Source organism: Dendropsophus ebraccatus, chromosome 5 (genome assembly GCF_027789765.1).
Source record: "Dendropsophus ebraccatus isolate aDenEbr1 chromosome 5, aDenEbr1.pat, whole genome shotgun sequence".
NCBI lineage: Eukaryota > Metazoa > Chordata > Amphibia > Anura > Hylidae > Dendropsophus > Dendropsophus ebraccatus.
In genome coordinates, this window is record NC_091458.1 from 3,403,805 (window position 1) to 3,426,991 (window position 23,187).

A 23,187-nucleotide genomic window follows, 5' to 3' on the forward strand; every position below is an offset into this window, starting at 1 on the left:
TGTGCTGCTAACACTGGAACCTTCCGGGGCCGCCATCACTGTGCTACTAACACTAGAACCTTCCGGGGCCGCCATCACTGTGCTGCTAACACTGGAACCTCCCGGGGCCGCCATCACTGTGCTGCTAACACTGGAACCTTCCGGGGCCGCCATCACTGTGCTGCTAACACTGGGACCTCCATCTCTGTCCGCCATCACTGTGCTGCTACTACTGGGACCTCCATCTCTGTCCGCCATCACCGTGCTGCTAACACTGGGGCCGCCACCACCACACTGCTAACACTGGAACCTCCCAGGGCCACCATCACCGTGCTGCTAACACTGGGACCTCCATCTCTCTCCGCCATCACTGTGCTGTTAACACTGGGACCTCCATCTCTGTCCGCCATCTCTCTCCGTCATCACTGTGCTGCTAACACTGGGACCTCCATCTCTGTCCGCCATCTCTCTACGCCATCACCGTGCTGCTAACACTAGGACCTCCATCTCTTTCCGCCATCACTGTGCTGCTAACACTGGGACCTCCATCTCTGTCCGCCATCACTGTGCTGCTAACACTGGGACCTCCATCTCTCTCCGTCATCACTGTGCTGCTAACACTGGGACCTCCATCTCTGTCCGCCATCACTGTCCTGCTAACACTGGGACCTCCATCTCTGTCCGCCATCACTGTGCTGCTAACACTAGGACCCCCTGGGGCCGCCATCTCTCTCCGTCATCACTGTGCTGCTAACACTAGGACCCCCTGGGGCGCCATCTCTCTCCGTCATCACTGTGCTGCTAACACTAGGACCCCCTGGGGCCGCCATCTCTCTCCGTCATCACTGTGCTGCTAACACTAGGACCCCCTGGGGCCGCCATCTCTCTCCGTCATCACTGTGCTGCTAACACTAGGACCCCCTGGGGCCGCCATCTCTCTCCGCCATCACTGTGCTGCTAACACTAGGACCTCCTGGGGCCGCCATCTCTCTCAAGGACTGTGGTGGAGCTACTGTCACTCTACACTGCCCCATCTACTTGCACAATAAGCAGTGACTATTCCTGGGAGGATCGGCAGGCAGCGGTGCAGGTAACATGGAGGCCCCAGCTCTGCTGTAAAGGTTGTAACCAGACCCCTAACAACAAGGTCGCAGCATGCCGGCCCTGGAGCGCATCGTGGGTGTGCAGTGCCGGGAATATCATCTAATCAACTGAGCAAGGACATCAGCGAGTCACAGCTCTGAGGGTAATACTGCAGTCACCCACCTATCACTTCTACCAGGAATATCCCTGAAAGCGACAAGATACATATGGAACCAGATGTAATGTGACAGAGCATGAGGGGGGGAAGACTGCGCCAAAGCTACAGCCAGAGGACAATGGAGGGGAAGACTGGGCCTAAGCTACAGCCAGAGGACAATGGAGGAGAAAGACTGTACTAAAGCTACAGCCAGAGGACAATGGAGGAGAAAGACTGGGCCAAAGTTATGAACAGAGAACAATGGGGGGGGAGACTAGGCCAAAGCTACAGCCAGAGGACAATGGAGGAGAAAGACTGCACCAAAGCTACAGTCAGAGGACAATGGAGGAGAAAGACTGCACCATAGCTAAGACCAGTGGACAATGGAGGTGAAGACTGCACTAAAGCTAAGACCAGAGGACAATGGATGAGAAAGACTGGGCTAAAGCAACAGCCAGAGGACAATGGAGAAGAAAGACTGGGCCAAAGTTATGAACAGAGAACAATGGGGGGGGGGGACTAGGCCAAAGCTACAGCCAGAGGACAATGGAGGAGAAAGACTGCACCAAAGCAACAGCCAGAGGACAATGGAGGAGAAAACTAGGCCAAAGCTATGACCAGAGGACAATGGAGGGGAAGACTGGGCCAAAGCTACAGCCAGAGGACAATGGAAGGGAAGACTGGGCCAAAGCTATGACCAAAGGACAATGGAGGAGAAAGACTGGGCCAAAGCTATGACCAGAGGACAATGGAAGGGAAGACTGCACCAAAGCTATGACCAAAGGACAATGGAGGAGAAAGACTGGGCCAAAGCTACAACCAGAGGACAATGGAGGAGAAGACTGCACCAAAGCTATGACCAGAGGACAATGGAGGAGAAAGACTGGGCCAAAGCTACAGCCAGAGGACAATGGAGGAGAAAGACTGGGCCAAAGCTATGACCAGAGGATAATGGAGGAGAAAGACTGCACCAAAGCTACAGCCAGAGAACAATGGAAGGGAAGACTGGGCCAAAGCTATGACCAGAGGACAATGGGGGGGGGGGGGGGGGGGAGACTGGGCCAAAGCTACAGCCAGAGGACAATGGGGGGGGGGGACTGGGCCAAAGCTACAGCCAGAGGACAATGGGGGGGGGGACTGGGCCAAAGCTACAGTCAGAGGACAATGGAAGGGAAGACTGGGCCAAAGCTATGACCAGAGGACGATGGGGGGGGGGGGAGACTGGGCCAAAGCTACAGCCAGAGGACAATGGGGAGGGGGGGGGGGACTGGGCCAAAGCTACAGCCAGAGGACAATGGGGGGGGGGACTGGGACAAAGCTACAGTCAGAGGATTGGGGGGGATCCTCAGATGATATGGACACCTCCCATTTGGTAAACAGTGTTCACATCAACCGCTATAATGACCTCCGTACTGCTAGGGGGTGTTGCTCAACAACCAGTACAAGTGTCTGTAATATATGCAAAAGAGAAATTGTGGCACTCACCCAGATAGGCAGTTTAAAAAGCCTTTATTGCAGAGCGGCTTGGTGAAGATGCTGACAAGTAACTGGGCTACAGCAGTTTCACGCGCCTTGAGGAAGCACGCTGCACATGCGTGTGAAACGGCTGTGGCCCAGTCACTTGTCAGCATCTTCCACGAGCCATAGAAACATAGAAGATTGTCGGCAGAAAAAGACCACTGGGTCCATCTAGTCTGCCCTTTTAGTATTTTCTTTCTTATTATCTTAGGATAGATGTATGTTTATCCCAGGCGTGTTTAAATTCTGTTATTGTAGATTTACCAACCACCTCTGCTGGAAGTTTGTTCCAGGTATCTACTACTCTTTCAGTAAAATAATATTTTCTCACGTTGCTTCTAATCTTTCCCCCAGATAACCTCTCACTGTCTCCTCTTGTTCTTGAGCTTAGTTGTTTACTAAAAACACTTCCCTCTTGAACCTTATTTAGTCCTTTAACATACTTAAAGGTTTCCATCATGCCCCCCCCTTTCCCTTCTTTCCTCCAGGGAAAGGGGGGACATGATTGAAACCTGCAATTGAAGCTCTGCAATAAAGGCTTTTTAAACTGCTTTTCGGGGTGAGTGCCACAATTTCTCTTTTGCATATATATGCACTGTATATATATCACATCATATGGCCCCTCTATATATATATATATCACATCATATGGCCCCTCTCTCTCTCTCTCTCTCTCTCTATATATATATATATATATATATATATATATATCACATCATATGGCCCCTCTATATATATATATCACATCATATGGCCCCTCTATATATATATCACATCATATGGCCCCTCTATATATATATATCACATCATATGGCCCCTCTATATATATATCACATCATATGGCCTCTCTATATATATATCACATCATATGGCCCCTCTATATATATATCACATCATATGGCCCCTCTCTCTCTCTCTCTCTCTCTCTATATATATATATATATATATCACATCATATGGCCCCTCTATATATATATCACATCATATGGCCCCTCTATATATATATCACATCATATGGCCCCTCTATATATATATCACATCATATGGCCCCTCTCTCTCTCTCTCTCTATATATATATATATATCACATCATATGGCCCCTCTCTCTCTCTCTCTCTCTCTCTCTCTCTCTCTCTCTATATATATATATATATATATATATATATCACATCATATGGCCCCTCTATATATATATATCACATCATATGGCCCCTCTATATATATATATCACATCATATGGCCCCTCTATATATATATCACATCATATGGCCCCTCTATATATATATCACATCATATGGCCCCTCTATATATATATCACATCATATGGCCCCTCTCTCTCTCTCTCTCTCTATATATATATATATCACATCATATGGCCCCTCTATATATATATCACATCATATGGCCCCTCTATATATATATCACATCATATGGCCCCTCTATATATATATATCACATCATATGGCCCCTCTCTATATATATATCACATCATATGGCCCCTCTATATATATATATCACATCATATGGCCTCTCTCTCTCTCTATATAGATATATATATATATATATATATATATATATATATATATCACATCTCACACAGTTATACAGGACTGCCGGCTCTGCTTCATCAGTGTGTGTGCGGCTGCCTGTCCCTGCAGGTTACATCACCCTTGGCACACGCACAGATCACCATTAGACGAGGCATTAATGTATTTCCTGAGTCGCCCGTCCATGCGTGTGATGTGCCGGGGTTGGTGCCCAGTGCTCTGATATCAGGGGGATATCGCTGCTGTTTGCTGATAAATAATACACGGGGCTAGTGAAATATTTATTACTGATGGTGGAGGAGAATACCGCTGGCCCAGAAACCAGCAGCAAGTGTGCCGCCACAACACGGCAAGTGTGCCGCCACCCAACCAGCCGACCGCAAAACAGGCAAGTGTGCCGCCACCCAACCAGCCGACCGCAACACAGGCAAGTGTGCCGCCACCCAAGCAGCCGACCACAACACAGGGAAGTGTCCCGCCACCCAACCAGCCGACCGCAAAACAGGCAAGTGTGCCGCCACCCAACCAGCCGACCGCAACACAGGCAAGTGTGCCGCCACCCAACTAGCCGACCGCAACACAGGCAATTGTGCCGCCACCCAAGCAGCCGACCACAACACAGGGAAGTGTGCCGCCAGCCAACCGGCCGACCGCAAAAGAGGCCAGTGTGCTGCCACCCAAACAGCCGACCACAACACAGGCAAGTGTGCCGCCACCCAACCAGCCAATCGCAACACAGGCAAGTGTGCCGCCAGCCAACCGGCCGACCGCAACAGAGGCAAGTGTGCCGCCACCCAACCAGCCGACCGCAACACAGGCAAGTGTGCCGCCAGCCAACCAGCTGACCGCAACAGAGGGTGCTGTGCTGCCACCCAACCAGCCGACCGCAACACAGGCAAGTGTGCCACCACCCAACCAGCTAACCGCATCACAGGCAAGTGTGCCACTACCCCACTAGCCATCCGCAACACAGGCCAGTGTGCCGCCATCCAACCAGCTGACCGCAACACAGGCAAGTGTGCCGCCACCCAACCAGCCGACCGCAACACAGGCAGGTGTGCCGCCACCCAACCAGCCGACCGCAACACATGCAAGTGTGCCGCCACCCAACCAGCCGACCGCCACACAGGCAGGTGTGCCACCAGCCAACCAGCCGACCTCAACACATGCAAGTGTGCCGCCACCCAACCAGCCGACCACAACACAGGCAAGTATCTCGCCACCCAACCAGCTGACCGCAACACATGCAAGTGTGCCGCCACCCAACCAGCCGACCACAACACAGGCAAGTATCCCGCCACCCAACCAGCCGACTGCAACATAGGCAAGTGTGCCGCGAGCCAACCGACTGACCACAACAGAGGCCAGTGTGCTACCAGCCGACCGCAACACAGGCAAGTGTGCCGCCAGCCAACCGGTTGACCGCAAAAGTGGCCAATGTGCTGCCACCCAACCAGCTGACCGCAACACAGGCAAGTGTCCCGCCACCCAATAGGCCGACAGCAACACAGGCAAGTGTGCTGCCAGCCAACCGGCCGATCGCAACAGAGGCCAGTGTGCTGCCGCCAAACCAGCCGACTGCAACACAGGCAAGTGTGACGCTACCCAACCAGCTGACCGCAACACAGGCAAGTGTGACGCCACCTAACCAGCCGACCGCAACACAGGCAAGTATCCCGCCACCCAACCAGACGACCGCAACATAGGCGAGTGTGCCACCACCCAACCAGCCGACTGCAACACAGGCAAGTGTGCCGCCACCCAACCAGCCAACCACAAGACAGATCAGTGTGCTGCTATCCAACCAGCCAACCGCAACACAGGCAAGTGTGTCGCCACCCAACCAGCTGTTCGCAACACAGGCGAGTGTGCCGCCACCCAATCAGACGTCCGCAACACAGGCGAGTGTGCCCCCACCAAACCATCCAAACCCAACACAGGCAAGTGTGCCGCCACCTAACCAGCCGAACACAACACAGGCAAGTGTGCCACCACCTAACCACCCACCTGCAACACAGTTGCTTCCATCCAACCGCAAGACAGAGAAGTGTTCCGCCACCCAACCCCATGACAGATGAGTGTGCTGCTACCCAACTGGCCGACCGCAACACAGGCAAGTGTGCCACCACCCAACCCCAAGACAGATGAGTGTGCTACCACCGAACCAGCCAACCACAAGACAGATGAGTGTGCTACCACCGAACCAGCCAACCACAAGACAGAGGTGTGTGCCGGACAGAGCATAGACCAGATCTGGAGCATAGCGCATAGACTGAGATTCTCTGTGATATACAGTTCAGGACATCTATGACACTGTACACATCCCTCTTATCACCCCTGACCCCAGGAGCTTACACGCAGTGTATAAATCCCATACACACCTCAATATAAATGGTTTGCTGCATTCAGCATTCAAATATAAGAGCCCCTTCTATGTATAAATGCCCCCTGTTTATATAACTAACCCCCCTCCATGTACAAATGCCCCCTCCATGAATAAATGCCCGCCTCCATGTACAAATGCCCCCTCCATGTATAAATGCTCCCTCCATGAATAAATGCCCGCCTCCATGTACAAATGCCCCCTCCATGAATAAATGCCCGCCTCCATGTACAAATGCCCCCTCCATGAATAAATGCCCGCCTCCATGTACAAATGCCCCCTCCATGAATAAATGCCCGCCTCCATGTACAAATGCCCCCTCCATGAATAAATGCCCGCCTCCATGTACAAATGCTCCCTCTATATATAAGTGCCCCCCTCCATGGATAAATGCTCCCTTTATATATAAGTGCCCCCCTCTGTGTATAAATGCTCCCTCTATATATAAGTGTATATATAATTCCCCCTCTCCATGTATAAATATCCCCTCCATATATAAGTGCCCCTCAATGTATAAATGCCCCCCTCCATATATAAGTGCCCCCCTCCATGTATAAATGCTCCCTCTATATATAAGTGCCCCCCTCCATGTATAAATGCCCCCTCCATATATGAATGCCCCCCATGCCGTCACATTAGTGTCTTGGTTCTGGTCACACAGGTGTCTCCACACTTTATATATTACATTATAATACAATACAATACAGTAACACTTGTCTCTGCCGGCTCCTTGGATCCACAATGCGTCCATGATACTGGTTCCTGTGAACATAAAAGGATACGGCACCAGAACAGGAGGAACCAGAGTCATGTGGTCCATGAGTGCCGCTCCTTGTGGAGCTCAGTGCCTGGGGATGCCATGATGGGAGATGGGTGGTATTGGTCTATACTGGAGTGTCCCGAGGGGCCTCTAGGTGAGGAGCTCAGTGCCTGGGAATCCATTAAGGGTGGTACTAGTCTATACCGGAGTGTCCTAAAGATGCCTCCGGGTGAGGAACTCAGTGCCCAGGGATCCATAACCGGTGGTTATGGGTGGTACTGGTCTATACTTGAGAGTCCTGAGATGTCTCCAGGTGAGGAGCTCAGTGCCTGGAGATCCATGATGGGTGGTACTGGTCTATACTGGAGAGTCCTGAGATGTCTCCAGGTGAGGAGCTCAGTGCCTGGGGATCCATGATGGGTGGTACTGTTCTATACTGGAGAGTCCTGAGATGTCTCCAGGTGAGGAGCTCAGTGCCTGGGGATCCATGATGGGTGGTACTGGTCTATACTGGAGAGTCCTGAGATGTCTCCAGGTGAGGAGCTCAGTGCCTGGGGATCCATGATGGGTGGTACTCGTCTATACTGGAGAGTCCTGAGATGTCTCCAGGTGAGGAGCTCAGAGCCCAGGGATCCTTGATGGGTGGTTATGGGTGGTACTGGTCTATACTGGAGAGTCCTGAGATGTCTCCAGGTGAGGAGCTCAGTGCCCTGAGATCCATGATGGGTGATTATGAGTGGTACTGGTCTATACTGGAGAGTCCTGAGAGGTCTCCAGGTGAGGAGCTCAGTGCCTGGGGATCCATGATGGGTGGTCCTGGTCTATACTGGAGTGTCCTGAGATGCCTCCAGGTGAGGAGCGTCGCTCAGGGAGGCCCTAAGCTGCTGACTGTAGTGTAGCTGAACTTGGAAAGAGAAGCCCCTGTGGCCCCAATATCCTCCTCCAGGTCACGGAAACGCCGGCAAGGCTTGATGCAACCAGCGAAAGTGGCCAGGAAGGCTTTCCGAAAGCGCTTGTTCATGAAGCAGTAGATGATTGGGTTGACGCACGCGGAGGTGTAAGACAGGAGGTGGATGAAGGATATGGGGGCGCCAGAGAGCAGATTGAATGCTGACTTCTCATCAAACGCCTTCCAGGTGTTGGCGACGTAAACAGGCATCCAACAGATGAAGAACATGGCCACGATGACGATGAGCATGCGGATGACACGCTTCTTGGCCATTAGCTTGGCCTCTGAGCTGTTGATGCGGGCGCGGTCCATCTTGGCACATGCGCCTGGAGTCAGGGTGGACATCTCCATGGTGTTACGCCGTTTGCTGACTTGGATGTAGCAGCCGTCACTCTCGTCACAGTTGGCTGGAGATGTTGCTATGGCAACACTGACCCCATTCTTATTGGCTGCGGAGAAACAATACAGGTCTCAGGCTTTATGTGCAACATGGAGAAAGCTCTAACCTGAGGGGTCCCATGCTATGTCTACCAGATAATAACAAGAGACATCTACCAGAATATAGCAAGAGGGGGTCCCTCGAAACCTCCAATGATAAACTCCACCCCCCTCAGGGACCTATGATGATATATCTACCAGATAATAGCAAGAGGGGGTCCCTTAACACCTCCAGTGATGACCTCCACCCCCTCAGGGACCTATGATGATATATCTACCAGATAATAGCAAGAGGGGGTCCCTCAATGCCTCCAGTGATGACCTCCACCCCCCAAGGGACCATATGACGGTATATCTACCAGATGATAACAAGAGGGGGGCCTTCAAAGCCTCCAATGATGACCTCCACCCCCCCAGGGACCGTATGATGGTACATCTACCAGATTGTAGCAAGAGGGGGTCCCTCGAAACCTCCAATGATAAACTCCACCCCCCTAAGGGACCTATAAAGATATATCTACCAGATAATAACAAGATGGGATCCCTCAACACCTCCAGTGATGACCTCCACCCCCCAAGGGATCGTATGACGGTATATCTACCAGATTATAGCAAGAGGGGGTCCCTCAATGCCTCCAGTGATAGACAACTGACCCCCCACCCCAACCCACCCAGGGACTTTAGGATGATATATCTCCCAATACTGACTAGTGGGAGTCTGTCAATATCACCAATGATGGACCCCACTCCCAGGGGCCGTAGGATGAAATATTATATCTACAACCATGTTGTGAGCTGCACATTGGTTGTTCTTCCAGAGCGAAAAGAAAAAAAACAAAACAGTCTGCTCTCGAGTGGAAATAGGTCAAGTGATTCCAGGAACACAAGTGTGCAGCGATCTCAAGGTGTCAAGTACCTTTGGCCTCTTTGTTCAGGTCCATCTCGAACTGAATGCCTCTGTAGAGCTCGTGTGAGATGAGTCCATATGCCACAATCATGACCACCCCGGGGATGAAGAAAAGGACGGTGAGCAGGATGACGTACCTGGAGCCGAAACACAGGAGACAAGCTGAGCTTCAGAGCACGGACCCGATGTAGGGCCACAAGTCATACCATACATCAATTCAATGAGGCCACAGGTCGTACCATACATCCATACAACGGGGCCACAGGTCATACCATACATCCATACAACAGGGCCACAGGTCATACCATACATCCATACAACAGGGCCACAGGTCATACCATACATCCATACAACAAGGCCACAAGTCATACCATACATCAATTCAACGAGGCCACAGGTCGTACCATACATCCATACAACTGGGCCACAGGTCATACCATACATCCATACAACAGGGCCACAGGTCATACCATACAACGGGGCCACAGGTCATACCATACATCCATACAACAGGGCCACAGGTCATACCATAAATCCATACAACGGCGAAACAGGTCACACCATACTTATCCACACTGGGTTACACCATCTTCACACTGGGTTACACCATCTCCACATCGGGTCACAATGGGTCACATCATCTGTACACTGGGTTACATCATCTCCACACTAGATCCCATTATCTCCACCTTGGGTAACACTGGGTTACACCATCTCCACACCAGATCATAACATCTACACACTGGGTTACACCATTTCCACACTGGGTTACACCACCTCCACACCAGGTCACAACATCTCCACACTGGGTCACATCATTTCCACACTGGGTTACACCATCTCCACACCGGGTTACACCATCTCCACACTGGGTTACACCACCTCCACACCAGGTCACAACATCTCCACACTGGATCACACCATCTCCACATTGGGTCATATCATCTCCATACCGGGTCCACCATCTCAACACCTGGTCACAAGATTTCCACACCGAGTTACACCATCTCCACACTAGGTAACATCATCTCCACTATGGGTCACACCATCTCCACACTGGGTCACATCATCTCCACACCAGGTAATATCTCCACACCGGGTCACATCATGTCCACGCCGGGTCAAGTCATCTCCACGCCGGGTCAAATCATCTCCACACCGGGTCAAATCATCTCCACACCGGGTCAAATCATCTCCACGCCAGGCACATCTCCACACCGGGTCACATCTGCACACTGAGTTGCACCATTTTCACACTGAGCTATACCATCTCCATACAGAGTTACCCCATCTCCACACATGATCACATCATCTCAATACTTTGCCACACCAGGTTACACCATCTCCACACCGGGTTACACATGTCCACACTGGGTCACACCAGGTTACACCATCTTCACACCAGGTCACATAACCTCCACACTTGGTCACAATAGGTTACATTATCTCCACACTGGGTCACACCGGGTTACATCATCTCCGCACTGGGTCACACCCCCTCCACACTGGGTCACACTGGGTCACATCCCCTCCACACTGGGTCACACCGGGTCACATCCGCTCCGCACTGGGTCACACCAGGTTACATCATCTTCACACCGGGTCACATCCGCTCCACACTGGGTCACACCGGGTCACATCCGCTCCGCACTGGGTCACACTGGGTTACATCATCTCCACACTGGGTCACACCAGGTTACATCATCTTCACACCGGGTCACATCCGCTCCACACTGGGTCACACCGGGTCACATCCGCTCCGCACTGGGTCACATGCGCTCCACACTGGGTGACACCGGGTCACATCCGCTCTGCACTGGGTCACACCGGGTCACATCCGCTCCACACTGGGTCCATACAACAAGGCAGCAAGTCCTACCATACATCCATACAACAGCGCCACAGGTCACACCATACTTATCCACACTGGGTTACACCATCTTCACATCGGGTCACAATGGGTCACATCATCTCCACACTAGATCCCATCATCTCCACCCTGGGTAACACTGGGTTACACCATCTCCACACCAGATCATAACATCTACACACTGGGTTACACCATTTCCACACTGGGTCATATCATCTCCACAGCAGTCACAACATCTCCACACCGGGTTACACCATCTCCACACTGGGTTACACCATCTCCACACTGGGTTACACCATCTCCACACTGGGTTACACCATCTCCACACCGGGTTACACCATCTCCACACCGGGTTACACCATCTCCACACCGGGTTACACCATCTCCACACCGGGTTACACCATCTCCACACCGGGTTACACCATCTCCACACTGGGTTACACCATCTCCACACTGGGTTACACCATCTCCACACCGGGTTACACCATCTCCACACCGGGTTACACCATCTCCACACTGGGTTACACCATCTCCACACTGGGTTTCACCATCTCCACACCGGGTTACACCATCTCCACACCGGGTCACATCATCTCCACACCGGGTTACACCATCTCCACACCGGGTTACACCATCTCCACACCGGGTTACACCATCTCCACACCGGGTTACACCATCTCCACACCGGGTTACACCATCTCCACACTGGGTTACACCATCTCCACACTGGGTTACACCTTCTCCACACCGGGTTACACCATCTCCACACCGGGTCACATCATCTCCACACCGGGTTACACCATCTCCACACCGGGTTACACCATCTCCACACCGGGTTACACCACCTCCACACCAGGTCACATCATCTAGCATAGCAGCTGCGTCTCCACGACCCGAGCGCTCACAGTCTCCGCAGAGCTCCGTCCGTCACTTCTGCTCCGCGCCCTTACACTTCCAGACTTATCGGTTATTGGAGCGTCTCCCTCATCAGGGATCTCCGCCAGACAATCCCCACAGCAGCAACCCCCCCCCCTCTCTCCCCTCCCCCCTCACTCTCCCCCTTTCTCTCTCCCCCCCCCCTTTCTCTCTCTCCCCCCTTTCTCTCCCCACCCCCCTCTCCCCTCCCTCTCCCCCCCTCTCCCCTCCCTCCCCCCCTCACTCTCCTTTCCCCCCTCTCTCTCCCCCCCCCCCTCGCTCTCTCTCTCCCTGTGGTAACATTGCTGCCATTCCTTCTGCTGTTTACTAAGAGCCGATAATCTGAAGTAAACAGCAGATATGATGCCCTTGTGGAGTTCACAACCCTCTCCGACCCATGTGCAGAGCATTGCTATATCTCCGGCCCTTGTGGAGTTCACAACCCTCTCCGACCCATGTGCAGAGCATTGCTATATCTCCGGCCCTTGTGGAGTTCACAACCCTCTCCGACCCATGTGCAGAGCATTGCTATATCTCCGGCCCATGTGCAGAGCATTGCTATATCTCCGGCCCTTGTGGAGTTCACAACCCTCTCCGACCCATGTGCAGAGCATTGCTATATATCCGACCCATGTGCAGAGCATTGCTATATCTCCGGCCCTTGTGGAGTTCACAACCCTCTCCGACCCATGTGCAGAGCATTGCTATATATCCGACCCATGTGCAGAGCATTGCTATATCTCCGACCCATGTGCAGAGCATTGCTATATCTCCGGCCCTTGTGGAGTTCACAACCCTCTCCAACCCATGTGCAGAGCATTGCTATATATCCGACCCATGTGCAGAGCATTGCTATATCTCCGGCCCTTGCGGAGTTCACAACCCTCTCCAACTCATGTGCAGAGCATTGCTATATATCCGACCCATGTGCAGAGCATTGCTATATCTCCGGCCCTTGTGGAGTTCACAACCCTCTCCGACCCATGTGCAGAGCATTGCTATATCTCCGGCCCATGTGCAGAGCATTGCTATATTTCTGGCCCTTGTGGAGTTCACAACCCTCTCCGACCCATGTGCAGAGCATTGCTATATCTCCGGCCCATGTGCAGAGCATTGCTATATCTCCGACCCATGTGCAGAGCATTGCTATATATCCGACCCATGTGCAGAGCATTGCTATATCTCCGGCCCATGTGCAGAGCATTGCTATATCTCCGGCCCTTGTGGAGTTCACAACCCTCTCCAACTCATGTGCAGAGCATTGCTATATATCCGACCCATGTGCAGAGCATTGCTATATCTCCGGCCCTTGTGGAGTTCACAACCCTCTCCGGCCCATGTGCAGAGCATTGCTATATCTCCGGCCCTTGTGGAGTTCACAACTCTCTCCGACCCATGTGCAGAGCATTGCTATATCTCCGGCCCATGTGCAGAGCATTGCTATATCTCCGGCCCTTGTGGAGTTCACAACCCTCTTCGACCCATGTGCAGAGCATTGCTATATCTCCAGCCCATGTGCAGAGCATTGCTATATCTCCGGCCCTTGTGGAGTTCACAACCCTCTCCGGCCCATGTGCAGAGCATTGCTATATCTCCAGCCCATATGCAGAGCATTGCTATATCTCCGGCCCTTGTGGAGTTCACAACCCTCTCCGGCCAATGTGCAGAGCATTGCTATATCTCCGGCCCTTGTGGAGTTCACAACCCTCTCCGGCCCATGTGCAGAGCATTGCTATATCTCCGGCCCATGTGCAGAGCATCGCTGTATCTCCGGCCCGTGTGGAGTTCACAACCCTCTCCGACCCATGTGCAGAGCATTGCTATATCTCCGGCCCATGTGCAGAGCATTGCTATATCTCCGGCCCTTGTGGAGTTCACAACCCTCTCCGACCCATGTGCAGAGCATTGCTATATATCCGACCCATGTGCAGAGCATTGCTATATCTCCGCCCCTTGTGGAGTTCACAACCCTCTCCGACCCATGTACAGAGCATTGCTATATCTCCGACCCATGTGCAGAGCATTGCTATATCTCCGGCCCATGTGCAGAGCATTGCTATATCTCCGGCCCTTGTGGAGTTCACAACCCTCTCCAGCCCATGTGCAGAGCATTGCTATATCTCCGGCCCATATGCAGAGCATCGCTATATCTCCGGCCCATGTGCAGAGCATCGCTATATCTCCGGCCCATGTGCAGAGCATCGCTATATCTCCGGCCCATTTGCAGAGCATCGCTATATCTCCGGCCCATGTGCAGAGCATCGCTATATCTCCGGCCCATGTGCAGAGCATCGCTATATCTCTGGCCCATGTGCAGAGCATCGCTATATCTCCGGCCCATGTCCAAAGCATCGCTATATCTCCGGCCCATGTGCAGAGCACCGCTATATCTCTGACCCATGTGCAGAGCATCGCTATATCTCCGACCCATGTGCAGAGCATCGCTTTATTTCCGGCCCATGTGCAGAGCATCGCTATATCTCTGGCCCATGTGCAGAGCATCGCTATATCTCCGGCCCATTTGCAGAGCATTGCTATATCTCCGGCCCATGTGCAGAGCATCGTCCGGGTCCGGGTACACTATCAGGGTCCGGAAGCACTGTCGGGGTCCGGGTACACTGTCGGGGTCAGAGTACACTGTCGGGGTCCGGGTACACTGTCGGGGTACAGGTACACTGTCGGGGTCCGAGTACACTGTCAAGGTCCGGGTACACTGTCGGGGTCCGGAAGCACTGTCGGGGTCAAGGTACACTGTCGGGGTCAAGAAGCACTGTCGGGGTCCGGGTACACTGTCGGGGTCTGGAAGCACTGTCGGGGTCCGAGTACACTGTCGGGGTCCGGGTACACTGTCGGGGTCCGGGTACACTGTCAGGGTCCGGAAGCACTGTCAGGGTACGAGTACACTGTCGGGGTCCGAGTACACTGTCGGGGTCCGGAAGCACTGTCGGGGTCCGAGTACACTGTCGGGGTCCGGGTACACTGTCGGGGTCCGGGTACCCTGTCGGGGTCTGGAAGCACTGTCAGGGTCCGGGTACACTGTCGGGTCTGGAAGCACTGTCGGGGTCCGGGTACACTGTCGGGGTCTTGAAGCACTGTCGGGGTCCGGGTACACTGTCGGGGTCCGGAAGCACTGTCGGGGTCTGGAAGCACTGTCGGGGTCTGGGTACACTGTCGGGGTCCGGAAGCACTGTCGGAGTCAGGAAGCACTGTCGGAGTCAGGAAGCACTGTCGGGGTCCGGAAGCACTGTCGGGGTCTGGAAGCACTGTCGGGGTCTGGAAGCACTGTCGGGGTCTGGGTACACTGTCGGGGTCTGGAAGCACTGTCGGGGTCCGGGTACACTGTTGGGGTCAAGGTACACTGTCGGGGTCCGGAAGCACTGTCGGGGTCCGGGAACATTGTCGGGGTCCGGGTACACTGTCGGGGTCCGGAAGCACTGTCGGAGTCAGGAAGCACTGTCGGAGTCAGGAAGCACTGTCGGGGTCTGGAAGCACTGTCGGGGTCTGGGTACACTGTCGGGGTCTGGAAGCACTGTCGGGGTCCGGGTACACTGTTGGGGTCAAGGTACACTGTCGGGGTCCGGAAGCACTGTCGGGGTCCGGGAACATTGTCGGGGTCCGGGTACACTGTCGGGGTCCAGGTACACTGTCGGGGTCTGGAAGCACTGTCGGGGTCCGGGTACTCTGTCGGGGTCTGGAAGCACTGTCAGGGTCCGGGTACACTGTCGGGTCTGGAAGCACTGTCGGGGTCCGGGTACACTGTCGGGGTCTTGAAGCACTGTCGGGGTCCGGGTACACTGTCGGGGTCTGGAAGCACTGTCAGAGTCCTGGTACACTGTCGGGGTCCGGAAGCACTGTCGGGGTCCGGAAGCACTGTCGGAGTCAGGAAGCACTGTCGGGGTCTGGGTACACTGTCGGGGTCTGGAAGCACTGTCGGGGTCCGGGTACACTGTTGGGGTCAAGGTACACTGTCGGGGTCCGGAAGCACTGTCGGGGTCCGGGAACATTGTCGGGGTCCGGGTACACTGTCGGGGTCTGGAAGCACTGTCGGGGTCCAGGTACACTGTCGGGGTCCGGAAGCACTGTCGGGGTCCGGGTACACTGTTGGGGTCAAGGTACACTGTCGGGGTCCGGAAGCACTGTCGGAGTCTGAATACACTGTCGGGGTCCGGCTACACTGTTGGGGTCCGGAAGCACTGTCGGGGTCCGGGTACACTGTCAGGGTCTGGAAGCACTGTCTGGGTCCGGGTACACTGTCGGGGTACGGAAGCACTGTCGGAGTCCGGGTACACTGTCGGGGTACGGAAGCACTGTCGGAGTCCGGGTACACTGTCGGGGTACGGAAGCACTGTCGGAGTCCGGGTACACTGTCGGGGTCCGAGTACACTGTCGGGGTCCGGGTACACTGTCGGGGTCCGGAAGCACTGTCGGGGTCAAGGTACACTGTCGGGGTCAGGAAGCACTGTCGGAGTCCGGGTACACTGTCGGGGTCCGGAAGCACTGTCGGGGTCTGGAAGCACTGTCGGAGTCCGTGTACACTGTCGGGGTCCGGAAGCACTGTCGGGGTCCGGGTACACTGTCGGAGTCCGGGTACACTGTCGGGGTCTGGAAGCACTGTCGGGGTCCGGGTACACTGTCGGGGTCTGGAAGCACTGTCGGGGTCTGGGTACACTGTCGGGGTCTGGAAGCACTGTCGGGGTCCGGGTACACTGTTGGGGTCAAGGTACACTGTCGGGGTCCGGAAGCACTGTCGGGGTCCGGGTACACTGTCAGGGTCTGGAAGCACTGTCAGGGTCCGGGTACACTGTCGGGGTCTGAAAGCACTGTGGGGGTCCGGGTACACTGTCGGGGTCCGGGTACACTGTCGGGGTCTGGAAGCACTGTCGGGGTCTGGAAGCACTGTCGGGGTCCGGGTACACTGTCGGGGTCTGGAAGCACTGTCAGGGTCCGGGTACACTGTCGGGGTCTGGAAGCACTGTGGGGGTCCGGGTACACTGTCGGGGTCTGGAAGCACTGTCGGGGTCCGGAAGCACTGTGGGGGTCCGGGTACACTGTCGGGGTACGGGTACACTGTTGGGGTCTGGAAGCACTGTCGGGGTCCGGAAGCACTGTCGGGGTCTGGAAGCACTGTCGGGGTCTGGAAGCACTGTCGGGGTCCGGGTACACTGTCGGGGTCTGGAAGCACTGTCGGGGTCCGGGTACACTGTCGGGGTCTTGAAGCACTGTCGGGGTCCAGGTACACTGTCGGGGTCTGGAAGCACTGTCGGAGTCCGGGTACACTGTCGGGGTCCGGAAGCACTGTCGGGGTCCGGAAGCACTGTCGGAGTCCGGAAGCACTGTCGGAGTCCGGAAGCACTGTCGGAGTCCAGGTACACGGTCAGGGTCCGGAAGCACTGTCGGAGTCCGGAAGCACTGTCGGGGTCCGGGTACACTGTCAGGGTCTGGAAGCACTGTCGGGGTCCGGGTACACTGTAGGGGTCTGGAAGCACTGTCGGAGTCCGGGTACACTGTCGGGGTCCGGAAGCACTGTCGGGGTCCGGGTACACTGTTGGGGTCCGAGCACACTGTCGGGGTCCAGGTACAGTGTCGGGGTCTGGAAGCACTGTCGGGGTCGGGGTACACTGTCGGGGTATGAAAGCACTGTCAGGGTCCGGGTACACTGTCGGGGTCTGTAAGCACTGTCGGGGTCCGGGTACACTGTCGGGGTCCGGGTACACTGTCGGGGTCTGGAAGCACTGTGGGGGTCCGGGTACACTGTCGGGGTCCGGGTACACTGTCGGGGTCTGGAAGCACTGTCGGGGTCTGGAAGCACTGTCGGGGTCCGGAAGCACTGTCGGGGTCCGGGTACACTGTCGGGGTCCGGAAGCACTGTCGGAGTCCGAGTACACTGTCGGGGTCCGGAAGCACTGTCGGGGTCCGGGTACACTGTCGGGGTCCGGAAGCACTGTCGGAGTCCGAGTACACTGTCGGGGTCCGGAAGCACTGTCGGGGTCCGGGTACACTGTCGGGGTCTGGAAGCACTGTCGGGGTCTGGAAGCACTGTCGGGGTCCGGGTACACTGTCGGGGTCTGGAAGCACTGTCGGGGTCTGGGTACACTGTCGGGGTCTGGAAGCACTGTCGGGGTCCGGGTACACTGTCGGGGTCTGGAAGCACTGTCGGGGTCCGGGTACACTGTCCGGGTCCGGAAGCACTGTCGGGGTCCGGGTACACTGTCGGGGTTCTGGAAGCACTGTCGGGGTCCGGGTACACTGTTAGGGTCAAGGTACACTGTCGGGGTCCGGAAGCACTGTCGGGGTCCGGAAGCACTGTCGGAGTCCGGGAACACTGTCGGGGTCTGGAAGCACTGTCGGGGTCCGGGTACACTGTCGGGGTCCGGGTACACTGTCGGGGTCCGGAAGCACTGTCGGGGTCCGGGTACACTGTTGGGGTCAAGGTACACTGTCGGGGTCCGGAAGCACTGTCGGGGTCCGGAAGCACTGTCGGGGTCCGGAAGCACTGTCGGGGTCCGGGTACACTGTCGGGGTCCGGACACACTGTCGGGGTCCAGGTACAGTGTCGGGGTCTGGAAGCACTGTCGGGGTCGGGGTACACTGTCGGGGTATGAAAGCACTGTCAGGGTCCGGGTACACTGTCGGGGTCTGTAAGCACTGTCGGGGTCCGGGTACACTGTCGGGGTCCGGGTACACTGTCGGGGTCTGGAAGCACTGTGGGGGTCCGGGTACACTGTCGGGGTCCGGGTACACTGTCGGGGTCTGGAAGCACTGTCGGGGTCTGGAAGCACTGTCGGGGTCCGGAAGCACTGTCGGGGTCCGGGTACACTGTCGGGGTCCGGAAGCACTGTCGGAGTCCGAGTACACTGTCGGGGTCCGGAAGCACTGTCGGGGTCCGGGTACACTGTCGGGGTCCGGAAGCACTGTCGGAGTCCGAGTACACTGTCGGGGTCCAGGTACACTGTCAGGGTCCGGAAGCACTGTCGGGGTCCGAGTACACTGTCGGGGTCCGGAAGCACTGTCGGAGTCCGAGTACACTGTCGGGGTCCGGAAGCACTGTCGGGGTCCGGGTACACTGTCGGGGTCCGGAAGCACTGTCGGGGTCTGGGTACACTGTAGGGGTCAAGGTACACTGTCGGGGTCCGGAAGCACTGTCGGGGTCCGGGTACACTGTTGGGGTCCGGAAGCACTGTCGGGGTCCGAGTACACTGTCGGGGTCTGGAAGCACTGTCGGGGTCCGGGTACACTGTCGGGGTCCGGGTACACTGTCGGGGTCCGGAAGCACTGTCGGGGTCCGGGTACACTGTCGGGGTCTGGAAGCACTGTCGGGGTCCGGGTACACTGTCGGGGTCCGGGTACACTGTCGGGGTCCGGGTACACTGTCGGGGTCCGGAAGCACTGTCGGGGTCCGGGTACACTGTCGGGGTCCGGGTACACTGTCGGGGTCCGGGTACACTGTCGGGGTCCGGGTACACTGTAGGGCAGCATTACTTGTGTTAATTGTGTATGTGACTAAGTGCTGCCACCTACTGGAGATCTGTAAGGTCATCCCTAGGTCACCCGAGCTAACAGTAACTTCCTTTAATTGTCTGGCCTATCATGGCCCAGCCCTGCTGTCTATTTATTCTACTGTCCAATCACAAGTGGAGTTACCTCAGGCCTCTCTCCACCAATGGGAGCCCCCTCCCTGCAGGATAGAAGGGTGGAGCGTGTCATGTCAGAGTCCGTCAGGGAGTTCTGTCCCCTGTGTGTTCCTGTCTGTGCTGTATCCAAAGTGTCTTACAAGGGGCCCGGCCAGTGCCTGATCCCAGAGCTAGAGATTATTTTACATGGGGCCCAGCCCACCGGCCAGTGCCTGATCCCAGAGCCAGAGATTATCTTACATGGGGCCCGGCCCTCCGGCCAGTGCCTGATCCCAGAGCCAGAGATTATCTTACATGGGGCCCGGCCCACCGGCCAGTGCCTGATCCCAGAGCTAGAGATTATCTTACATGGGGCCCAGCCCACCGGCCAGTGCCTGATTCCAGAGCCTGACAGCGTCTTACATGGGGCCCGGCCCACCGGCCAGTGCCTGATCCCAGAGCCAGAGAGTGTCTAATATGGGGCCCAGCCCACCGGCCAGTGCCTGATCCCAGAGCTAGAGAGTGTCTAATATGGGGCCCAGCCCACCGGCCAGTGCCTGATCCCAGAGCTAGAGATTATCTTACATGGGGCCCAGCCCACCGGCCAGTGCCTGATTCCAGAGCCAGAGAGTGTCTAACATGGGGCCCGGCCATCCCGCCAGTGCCTGATCCCAGAGCCAGAGATTATCTTACATGGGGCCCGGCCCTCCGGCCACTGCCTGATCCCAGAGCCAGAGAGTGTCTAATATGGGACCCAGCCCACCGGCCAGTGCCTGATCCCAGAGCTAGAGATTATCTTACATGGGGCCCAGCCCACCGGCCAGTGCCTGATTCCAGAGCCTGACAGCGTCTTACATGGGGCCCGGCCCACCGGCCAGTGCCTGATCCCAGAGCCTGACAGCGTCTTACATGGGGCCCGGCCCACCGGCCAGTGCCTGATCCCAGAGCCAGAGAGTGTCTAACATGGGGACTGGCCCTTCAGCCAGTGCCTGATCCCAAGGCCAGAGAGTGTCTTACGTGGGGCCCGGCCCTCCGGCCAGTGCCTGATCCCAGAGCCAGAGAGTGTCTAACATGGGGACTGGCCCTCCAGCCAGTGCCTGATCCCAAGGCCAGAGAGTGTCTTACGTAGGGCCCGGCCCTCCGGCCAGTGGCTGATCCCAGAGCCAGAGAGTATCTTAAATGGAACCCAGGCCTCCGGACAGTGCCTGATCCCAGTGCCTGATCCTAGAGCCTGATCCCTGTGCCCGATTCCAGAGCCTGAGCCCAGCTATGTGCTGCTAAACCACCAGGGGTGTGAGTAATGCCCAAAGAAACTAGTCTGTCCATGCTGAGGGAGTGATCTTCAAGTCTTCTAAGTCCTGCACTTTGCTGTGCTTCAGTCTCACGTCAGCAGATGGAGAAGTTTGCTTTTCGTTGATGTGCCCTGCTGCAACTTGTCAAGCCATAAGACTAAAACTGATGGTTGGCTCCTCCCAGTGTTCCACCTACGGCCTGTGCTCCTGGATGTGCTGCTCAGTACTCAGCTTTATGTATATGTGATGGGGTCACTGTGCAGTATATATTATGTATAAGTATATGTGATAGGGGTCACCATACAGTATATATTATGTATATGTGATGGGGTCACCATACAGTATATATTATGTATATGTGATGGGGTCACCATACAGTATATATTATATATATGTGATGGAGGTCACCATACAGTATATATTATGTATATGTGATGGGGTCGACATACAGTATATATTATATATATGTGATGGAGGTCACCATACAGTATATATTATGTATATGTGATGGGGTCACTGTGCAGTATATATTATATATAAGTATATGTGATAGGGGTCACCATACAGTATATATTATGTATATGTGACGTGGTCACCGTGCAGTATATATTATGTATATGTGATGGGGTCACCATACAGTATATATTATGTACATGTGATGGGGTCGACATACAGTATATATTATGTATAAGTATATGTGATAGGGGTCACCATACAGTATATATTATGTATATGTGACGTGGTCACCGTGCAGTATATATTATGTATATGTGATGGGGGCACCATACAGTATATATTATGTATATGTGATGGGGTCACTGTGCAGTATATATTATGTATAAGTATATGTGATAGGGGTCACCATACAGTATATATTATGTATATGTGATGGGGTCACCATACAGTATATATTATGTATATGTGATGGGGTCACCATACAGTATATATTATGTATATGTGATGGGGTCACCATACAGTATATATTATGTATATGTGATGGGGTCACCATACAGTATATATTATGTATATGTGATGGGGTCACCATACAGTATATATTATGTATATGTGATGGGGTCACTGTGCAGTATATATTATGTATATGTGATGGGGTCACCGTGCAGTATATATTATGTATAAGTATAAGTGATAGGGGTCACCATACAGTATATATTATGTATATGTGATGGGGTCACCATACAGTATATATTATGTATATGTGATGGGGTCACCATACAGTATATATTATGTATATGTGATGGGGTCACCATACAGTATATATTATGTATATGTGAAGGGGTCACCATACAGTATATATTATGTATATGTGAAGGGGTCACCATACAGTATATATTATGTATAAGTGATGGGGTCACCATACAGTATATATTATGTATATGTGATGGGGTCACCATACAGTATATATTATGTATATGTGATGGGGTCACCATACAGTATATATTATGTATATGTGATGGGGTCACCATACAGTATATATTATGTATATGTGATGGGGTCACCATACAGTATATATTATGTATATGTGATGGGGTCACCATACAGTATATATTATGTATAAGTGATGGGGTCACCATACAGTATATATTATGTATATGTGATGGGGTCACCATACAGTATATATTATGTATATGTGATGGGGTCACCATACAGTATATATTATGTATATGTGATGGGGTCACCATACAGTATATATTATATATATTTGATGGGGTCACTGTGCAGTATACATTATATATGTGTGATGGGGTCACTATGCAGTATA

General features: G+C 54.1%; 2 protein-coding genes across 2 annotated transcripts in view; one reads left to right on the forward strand and one right to left on the reverse strand.

Annotated features, from left to right (window-relative positions):
- Positions 1–1,561: 1,561 nt before the first annotated feature.
- LOC138793318 (polysialoglycoprotein-like) lies at positions 1,562–6,243 on the forward strand. Its single transcript, XM_069971842.1, has 3 exons — positions 1,562–1,608; positions 4,583–5,607; positions 5,936–6,243. Exons 1-3 carry the CDS (start codon positions 1,562–1,564, stop codon positions 6,241–6,243), a joined length of 1,380 nt encoding a protein of 459 aa, XP_069827943.1.
- A 1,070-nt stretch (positions 6,244–7,313) lies between these two features.
- CCKBR (cholecystokinin B receptor) overlaps positions 7,314–23,187 on the reverse strand; it is an 82,044-nt gene continuing 66,170 nt past the window's right edge. The window contains exons 4-5 of the mRNA XM_069971877.1: positions 9,730–9,857; positions 7,314–8,824 (exon numbers count right to left, since the gene is read on the reverse strand). Coding sequence (XP_069827978.1) covers positions 8,292–8,824; positions 9,730–9,857 — 661 coding nt within the window. The 3' untranslated portion in view covers positions 7,314–8,291. The remainder of the gene's footprint in view (positions 8,825–9,729; positions 9,858–23,187) is intronic.

Bases quoted from the DNA above. Each gene is read 5' to 3' on its own strand.
- LOC138793318 (XM_069971842.1), top strand. From the start codon at position 1,562: ATGGAGGAGAAAGACTGCACCATAGCTAAGACCAGTGGACAATGGAG. The intron at 1,609-4,582 runs GTGAAGACTGCA...CTGATGGTGGAG, and splicing joins AAGACCAGTGGACAATGGAG to GAGAATACCGCTGGCCCAGA. The intron at 5,608-5,935 runs GCAAGTGTGCCG...CCACCTAACCAG, and splicing joins ACCAGCCGACTGCAACATAG to CCGACCGCAACACAGGCAAG.